The sequence below is a fragment of the Drosophila eugracilis genome, unplaced genomic scaffold (genome assembly GCF_018153835.1).
Source record: "Drosophila eugracilis isolate 14026-0451.02 unplaced genomic scaffold, ASM1815383v1 contig_1953, whole genome shotgun sequence".
NCBI classification, from domain to species: Eukaryota; Metazoa; Arthropoda; class Insecta; order Diptera; family Drosophilidae; genus Drosophila; species Drosophila eugracilis.
Window position 1 is genome coordinate 19,914 of NW_024572814.1, and position 9,012 is coordinate 28,925.

Below are 9,012 nucleotides of genomic sequence, written 5' to 3' on the forward strand. Positions count from 1 at the left end.
TCCCATGTTGGGGAAATGTTACACATAGACATCTTCTCAACGGACAAAAAATATTTTCTTACATGCATTGACAAATTCTTCAAATTTGAGATGGTCCAGCCAATCCCCTCTAGAACCATAGAGGACATTAAACCGGCACTACTACAACTCATGAATGTTTTCCAGAAAGCCAAACTCATAAATTGCGATAACGAACCATCGTTGAATTCACACACTATTTTGACCATGCTAGAAAACCATTTAAGCATTAGCATCTCGAATGCACCGCCCCTCCACAGTGTCTCAAACGAATAAGTGGAACGTTTCCACAGCACTCTTGATAAAGGCGACACCGTCGTGCTAATCCTGCTGGCCACAGCCAGATATAACAAATCTATCCATTCAGTCATTGACAAGAAGCCAGCCGACGTAATTCTAACACAGTCGGATAAACCACAGTATGATGTTCAGAATAGGATAAACTCGTCCAAGATAAGCTCAGAAACAAGGAAAATGCTTCCCGACAGAACAGGGTGTTCAAAGCCTAGCCCCTTTGCGTAAGTTTTTTATCATTATTAATTTTAAGTCATACCTTACTTTTCACGCTTTGGTGGTGGGTTGCCCCATTAATTCAAACTATTACAATATATTCAAATTACAGCTTTATATCCATACCCCTACTTCTCCTTCCTACCGCAACATCGGCGCATGTCACGAACTACTCTAAAGCTAAGTACATTCCCATCGTCGATGGTAGAATTTTAGTATGGGAGGAATTCGCGTACGTGAAACATTCGTCGAACCTCGAATATAGGCGCGCTATAATAGAAACTGAAGGGATGACCAACATGTTCCCCCAATCGCATATCCAAAAGCTTTTGAGCGTTGATACCGCTCATCTACGCGACCTGCTCGAATCTCTGAGCATTCATAATAGAGTAGCCAGAGGCTTAGACTTCTTAGGGACAGTATTAAAGGTAGTGGCGGCAGCGCCAGACGCAGAAGATTTTGAAAAAATTAGGTTCAATCAATTCCAACTAAATAATGCAAGCAATAGGCAAATAAATATCAACAACAAAGTACAGGACCACATCAATAGAATTTCCACCAATGTCAATCAAATTCTGAGGTCGGCTAAAGAGTCCCAGGTCGACACGGGACATCTATTCGACATGTTGTTAACTCGAAATAGAATGATGACAATGGCGATGCAAAGTCTTATCCTTGCTGTAGCTCTTGCAAAAGTCAATATTGTTAGCCCTAGCATATTAAATCACGCAGACCTGGAGAATGTTTGATTGGAAGAGCCCACCGAGACCGCGATTAAAGATGTTTGTCCGTAGCGTACGTAAAAATCTTACAATCCACTAACATTTTACATTTCATTATTCAATTTCTTAAAATCAAATCAGCCTGTTATAAGATTACTTTTTTTCCTGTGTCGCATCACGACACCATACTCGGGCTGGAAGATAACGTAATAGCGGAATGTGACTGAGAGATCCATGCGGTGAAGAATTGCTTCACAACCCCAGAGGTTACCTTTTGCCAGATGGCGCTAAGAAGATCGTGCGCCCAGGAGCTCCACGCTGGAGGCGCCGCGCATTGCAAAATCCAGAAAAGTAACCTGCATCCCATCTACGTTGACGATGGGATTCTCATGGTAAATAATCGCGCAGCTCGTGTGAGTGTGGACAATGGCACTTACATCCACATCCAAGGCACTTACCTCATCACCTTTAACGAATGTGCCACAGTGAACGAAACCCGATACGTTAATTATGACGTGCCCCAAAAAAGGCCTCCAGGAATACTCCCAGGGGGGAGTAGTTAGCCTTTAAGTTGATTTATAAATTCAGTTTGACTTTTGCGCTTGACGAATAAAGAACAGAAGTTATAAATGATCAAAATAACTCCGGCGTCAGTCGTTATATTATTTGCATTCGGCCACTGAGCTTAAGGCCAGGGGTATAGGAGGGCAGGCACCCTCTCAACGAAGTCTTCACCTGACACATTATCGAGCACCCTGCCGGTGCCACAACATTAGCGGCCATACAGGAGCAGCCCGGCCACCAATTCTACCTGGACGAAAGTTCCTGTTCAACAAGCACCCCCCATACTTGTAAAAATTGATTGAAGATAAAATATATTTTTTATAAATTAGTCTAAAAAATTTCATTTTCTTTTTATTTCTATTATACGTTGGCATATACATTTATTTAAATTATTTACACGCTCAATTTAGCGACTTCAATTTTAAAAGTTATATTGTTGATTAACAGGGTCATATGGCATATGGCATACGATATATGACATCACAACATAATCTGGACCCTTCATTATATGGATTGTAAATTGAAGTAAATAGTCTGTGAGAATTTAATATAATGCATGAACAAAGACTGAGGTTTTGATGCAAACCTAATATTCATTTGTAGGTTTGTATCTTAAGTTCCATTCCATAGTATCAAATAATATCGAAATTGTTGACATTTTTATCATACCTATAATAATTATATATCACAACATTTAATTTAGTATTGCGTAAATGTAATTGAAGTGAACAGCATTCTTATGTTAATTAAAAAGCTTACTAAAGTACACATGCTCTTAAGTAAATTGATAAAATATGTTTTATTATTTGTTCATTAAGTCTACCTGTGCAGTGTTGTTTGTTTATACAAATTATACAACTACAAAATGCATGCTGAATAATGAAGGAAATATGTATATGGATATGAATGTACGTACATATATATGAGGAAAGTAACAACAGAAGGCAAAATTATCTGGAATACTGAAATATTTTACATGTAAAAATTTTCTTATACAAGTATCAAGTTAATACATACTTATGTACATTAATACATACTTATGTACATTAATACATACATATGTATACATGTACGTGCTCTCTTTATTTTTAAAGCTAATCATATGTATGTATGTACATACGTACATATATGTACTGAAGTTACGAATGGCATTTTATATATAAATCACACTAATGAATTTAACAAATTATCAGATTTTCATCATCGTGGCTTTGATCGATTTGGTCACTAGGTGTAAAAAAGTGCCTTCAACTTAAGGATCTGTATCTTTGGCATTATAAAACCTGAAAACTTTGTGGAGCAATAGTAGAACTAATGAAAAGTAGGGTTCTTCATCTATGTACTGTTAGTCAATAAGGTCTTCGTTGCGAGGTACTACATTACTAAATGCATGTTTTTCCTAATGAAAGAGTGAAAACAAAAAAAAAATTAACAAGTTCTAACTTAAATACTAGATTATTTCCTTAATAACACAAAAATTAAGTTTTATACGCACAAAAATTATTCGTACACTTCATAAAATGTTAAATAAAACAACAATTCTAAAGATTTAAGGATTTTAATCTTTAGTGGGTTCTTTGTTTGCCTTAATGGTCGTCTCGTCACCATCAATTGAATCCCATTCAGCTCTTAATGCGGTTTTTATGGATTCCTTCGAGGATATGTTGTCCTCTTCTGGAGGAAATCCCATAAATGTTCTATAGGATTCAAATCTGATGATGTTACTCAAGTGATATAAAAGCTACTATTGCACTAAATACAACAAATATTTCCGGTCGTTATCTTATTGAAATACCAAAGACGCTGGATTCTGTCCAAGTTTCAGGGCAATTGGAATTAAATTTTGGAATAAAATAAATGTCTTTATAGACAAATTTATTAATTTTATCTTCCATAAAGATCAAGTTTTTTCCTTCATGGCTTCATTTGCATTTTGACATACTTTATTTGCCGTATTTACAGCTTTATGCTCCTCCCGTGGTGTTAATATGTGGTTCCTTCCAGATTTTCTATGTTCTACTGGAAATTCTCCAGTGTTTACGTATTTTTTTTTATCAAACTTTGCATTGTGGAAGGTGACTTGACAGTATTTCTACCAATTTCGGGTTAATTGGGGTTCGCTAAATATAATTTTATTATAGTTTTTCGAAAATTTAGGGGTATATCTTGACCCTGACCCATTTCGTCCAAATACAGCAAAAAACAAGACGAAACGCTATAGTCTAGTGCTGCGACTATAAGATACCCGTTACCGTTTTACACAATTTTAAAATATTCATTTTGCTAGCTGAAATTAACCTAAATTTCTTCATAAGTAGCGAAATAATGTTCCGATTTGAAAACTCTTTGATAAATCGATAGATATTAACAGAAATAAGTTCACAAGGTCAAACGAAGGCATTCATAATATTATTATAGACGCCACAGTGTTCCGCGGTTTGTAGGCGTTAGAGTGGGCGTGGCCGAATAAAAACCGGTGGAAAGTTGCAGTGGCATCTCTAAAATACGTATTCTTAAGCCTAACTTTCTAGCTCTTTTAGTTCCTGGAATTTTTGCATTTTTGGTTTTTCGGGTTTTGTGGGCGTTAGGGTGGGCGTGGCTAGATGGAAAAAAAAACAATTCGCATTTGGGGCATCATAAAAATCTACATGCGTAATCCGAACTTTCTATCACTTATAGTTACCGAGATATCAGGTTTTCTTGAAAATGCGAAAACCGTCTTTTAAGCTTGGTGGGCGTATGGGAAGGTGTGCCCAGATAATAGTACCACTAAAAGATGCGCTGGCATCCAAAGTTTATACATACTGAATTTCAACTTTCTAGCGATTTTAGTTTTTCGTGATTTGTGGGCGTTAGAGTGGTCGTTGAAGGATGCTGTAATAAACTTGCGCTGTCCCGGGACCTCAGGAATCTTTATGCTTAATCTCATCTTTGTATCTGTTATAGTTCCTGAGATCTCAGCGTTCATACGGACGGACAGACGGACATGGCTCAATCGACTTCGCTATTGATCCTGATCAAGAATATATATACTTTATAGGGTCGGAAACGCTTCCTTCTATCTGTTACATACTTTTCAACGAATCTAGTATACCCTTTTACTCTACGAGTAACGGGTATAAAAAGTACAGCGAAGCTTGCTATGAATTACAGTTCAAATGCGAAACGCGGATTACCGTTGTATTCAGAAATATAAGTCAAGAATGAGAAGTGTACAAATAATTTTTGTGCGTAAAAAAAAAACTTTTGGAAATTATCTGGTATTTAAGTTAAAACTTGTTAATTATATGTTTAAAATATATGCTCGAAATGTAAATTGCCTTATTGAAAGAATGGCGTAAAATTCCAGTGGAAACCACAAAAAAATTGGTCGAATCCTTCACAAATCGTTTAAAAGTCGTCAAGAAAAATAAAGGAGGTCCAACCAATTATTCAAATTAGGAAATAATAAAGTTACACTAGTTTTAGATTTTGTATGAAAAATTCGTTTGTTTTTTAAATTATTAAAAACTTTTTTATCTCTGCTAGTTTAGTAGCTGTGTTAAATTTAAACTTTCATTTTTTCTTGCACGAAATAAGCTTGGAGTCACTGTAACTTTAAATTTTTTGGTTGGTTTTGTTGTGCAAACTGAAAACTATTTAAAAACAGTAAGTTTTCTCAGGCACCCTCGCAACTAATACTTTATTGACTAACTATTTATAAACAAAAAGGTATTGCAATTTATACCCGTTGCTCGTAGAGTAAAAGGATATATTAGATCCGTTGAAAAGTATGTAACAGGTAGAAGGAAGCGTTTCCGACCCTATGAAGTATATATATTCTTGAGCAGGGTGAATAGCGCAGACGATTGAGTCATGTCCGTCTGTCTGTCCGTATGAACGCTGAGATCTCAGTAACTATAAGAGATACAAAGTTGAGATTAACCATGAAGATTCTTGAGGTCCCTACGCTACAAAAATCGTTTTAAATGTAACAATAGTGTTTAATTTGAAATAAAAACTTAATTGGATCATTAAGATATACGTGCATTTGGTCATGTAGTACCTCGCAACGAATAGTTTATTGGCTAACTGTATATTTATGTATACAGGGTGACCCATATCTTAGTGCCAAATCAAAAACACGAATACCTATTTTTTTCTTAGTTTTCCTGTAAACCTATGAAAAACGAAGCAATTGACCCCCTTTTTAATTTTTTTTACATTTTAAATGTTACAATAGTGTTTAATTTGAAATAAAAACTTAATTGAACCTTTTTTACAATTAATTTTAACTAATTAAAAAAGCAATATCAATTAAGGGGCCACCTTTAAATAAATTGAGCTCTTCTCGCCTTATTATACCCGTTACTCGTAGGGTAAAAGGGTATAGTAGATTCGTTGAAAAGTATGTAACAGGTAGAAGGAAGCGTTTCCGACCCTATAAAGTGTATATATTCTTGATCAGGATCAATATCGAAGTCGATAAAGCTATGTCCATTTGTCCGTATGAACGCTGAGATCCAAAGAATACAAAGTGAAGATTAGCCATGAAGATTCTTGAGGTCCCTACGCAGCGCAAGTTTATTACAGCATTCTGCCACGCCCACAAATCGCGAAAAACGAAAATCGCTGAAATCTCAGGAACCATTAGAGCTAGAAATTTGAAATTCAGAATGTATAATCTTTAGATGCCAGCGCATCTTACAGTAATAACTTATAATGATAATACTATCCGGCCACACTCACCTATACGCCCACAAGGCTCTAAAGTCGGTTCTCGCTGATATCTCGGTAACGATAAAAGAGAGAGCATGTAGGTTTTAATGATGCCCCAAATGCAAATTAATTTTTTCTTATCTACCCACACCTACTCTAACGCCCACCAACCGCGAAAAACTGTGGCGTCTATAATATTATTATAAATGCATTCGTTTGTCCTTGTATAACTTATTTCTGTTAATATTTATCGATTTGCCAAAGATTTTTTAAATCGGAACATTATTTTGCTATGTATGAAGAAATTTAAGTTATATGGCTCCACATGGGCAGTGACCTCACTATCAGTTACTCAACATGCTTTCTCTGAATTTCCACTAGTGAATTTCCACTAGCAAAATGAATATTTTAAAATTGTGTAAAACCGTAACGGGTACCTTATAGTCGCGGCTTTTGACTATAGCATTTCCTCTTGTTTTTATTATTATTTTTAAGTTTTTAGAAATAGAAGTTACATATGTATGTAGTTTGAAATAGAGATAAATAAATTTATTTTCTAAAAAAAATGTATATATATATATGATAATCCAAAAGAGCCCATTCTTAACGGTGAAGCGTAGAACAACTGTACAATAAATAATGGAAATGGAAAAAATTCTATTCAACTTTTTATATTATATTTAAATGATTTATTTATACAAAATAATAAAAAATAAATGCTAAAAAATCCATTAACTATAACAGCAAACTCAAAAATAATAACTGTACGTGTCGAAATTCGAGGACCATGATTAGACAAGATAAATTCCATCAAATGATTGTTTATATGATTGATATGCAGTTACTTCAAACGAGAATTGTTGAACTTCGACAGTTTTTAAAAGGATAAAAGACTAATTAATTCGTTTGAAATTCCTGAAATAATCTTCATAAATCATGAAGTTACTAGAGAGTTCACGTTTTGAAGCAATCAACAACGCACTTTCTATAAAAACAAGTGGAATCACGATCTTTGGCCGCATAGAAAGTTACTCATGGTATGTTGCGTATGTTACGTTTAAAGTTTTTTAAATTTGAATTTATTTTAGCAAAATGGTTGCAGCTGAAAAAGTATTGTATAAACGTTTTACAGCAGATATGCATGGGCATGATCTTCAAGCGCTGTCACCACCCCAAACTTTGACAGACTTTTCGCCTAACTTTGGCCGAAATAACAGTCAATCTGGAGATGAAGGCATTACTCTTTGTGATACTATTTCTAGAAAGACATTGTTTTATTTAATTGCAACTTTAAACGCATCGTTTGAACCCGATTACGATTTTTCAGAAGCTAAGGTAAGTTTTATTTTAAAGTACATTTTTTGTTAATTTTAAAGCTCTTTGAAGTCCCATGAATTTAGTAAGGAGCCATCATTGCAATGGGTTATGAATTCAATAAATTCAAATCTATCAGCATTAGCTGGTGATCAATATCAAGTTATTCGCCAGCCATTATGGTCTGCCGTTGATGACGAAGTAATTTTATCAGAATGTGACATATATAGTTATAATCCAGATCTGAGTTGCGATCCTTTTGGAGAACCAGGATGTTTGTGGTCGTTTAATTACTTCTTTTATAACAAGAAACTAAAACGGATTGTATTTTTTACAAGTCGTGCAGTAAAGTATGTACTACATGTCATGACTTATACAAACTGTTAAAACTTACCTTTTTTCAGTTCTCTTTATGCGGGGGAAACCCCCGATTTTTCCATGGAAGAAGATGTGTATTAGGAAAGTATTTTCACACATAATAAATCTGTACACAAATAAAATGCAACATAACAACATGGATTGGACAAGCTTGTGCGATTTTGAGTTGTTATTTTCACCACATCTCTCCGTAGTTTAAAAAAACTTAAAAAATACATATTTATAATAAAAAGATTATGTTATAATAAGAATAATAATAAAAGCTTATATTTCAATTTTTTGCATTGTCAATATTCAAAACTACAATTCCTGGGATCTCGGCGTTTTTACTTTAAACAGACAAGCGATACAAATTATTCATACCTTGTAGGGTCGAAAACTATCGAGTAATGGGTAAACTTATTTCCAGCACAGTTTTGGGGAAATCTAGTTTATTGAAATTAAAAAAAATTGTGGTATTTGAAAGTTAATTTTGAGAGAGAAAAAATAAATACTTTAAAAAATAAAAAAAATAAAAAAAATAATAATAAAAAAACAAGTTAATTTTGAGAGAGAAAAAATTAATATATGCATTCAGATAAACACCTACATAAATTTGAAGTATATTAAGACTAAATTCTTGTTATAGAAATCTATTCCTTTCTTAATTCTATATATAAAAAGTAGATTTAAAGATAATAATTTTGATAGGACAAAAAAATATTCTTGTTTTTGAAATCTATATACATATATAAAAATGAATGTCCATGTATGTCCGCTATAGACTCGTAAACGTCTGGACCGATTTTGATGAAATTTTTTGTACGTG

General features: G+C 34.1%; 1 protein-coding gene across 6 annotated transcripts; it reads left to right on the plus strand.

Moving 5' to 3' along the window:
• Positions 1 to 2,463: 2,463 nt before the first annotated feature.
• Positions 2,464 to 8,479, plus strand: LOC108105560 (repressor of RNA polymerase III transcription MAF1 homolog). 6 transcript variants are annotated; one of them, XM_017212204.2, is made up of 5 exons: positions 2,464 to 2,577; positions 7,257 to 7,549; positions 7,601 to 7,847; positions 7,899 to 8,176; positions 8,231 to 8,479. In XM_017212204.2, the coding sequence occupies exons 2-5, from the start codon at positions 7,449 to 7,451 to the stop codon at positions 8,283 to 8,285; spliced, it is 681 nt and encodes a 226-aa protein (XP_017067693.1). In that variant the 5' UTR covers positions 2,464 to 2,577; positions 7,257 to 7,448; the 3' UTR covers positions 8,286 to 8,479. The 6 variants fall into 6 exon arrangements, with proteins under 6 accessions (XP_017067693.1, XP_017067696.1, XP_017067691.1 ...); XM_017212202.2 differs by having other exon boundaries at positions 2,472 to 2,722; XM_017212203.2 differs by having other exon boundaries at positions 2,472 to 2,593.
• The last annotated feature ends 533 nt before the right edge of the window (positions 8,480 to 9,012 follow it).

Excerpts from the sequence above, each read along its gene's own strand:
- LOC108105560 (XM_017212204.2), top strand. The coding sequence starts at position 7,449 with ATGAAGTTACTAGAGAGTTCACGTTTTGAAGCAATCAACAACGCACTT. Across the intron at positions 7,848-7,898 it reads ACGATTTTTCAGAAGCTAAG|TCCCATGAATTTAGTAAGGA; the intron begins GTAAGTTTTATT and ends AGCTCTTTGAAG. Across the intron at positions 8,177-8,230 it reads TTTACAAGTCGTGCAGTAAA|TTCTCTTTATGCGGGGGAAA; the intron begins GTATGTACTACA and ends ACCTTTTTTCAG.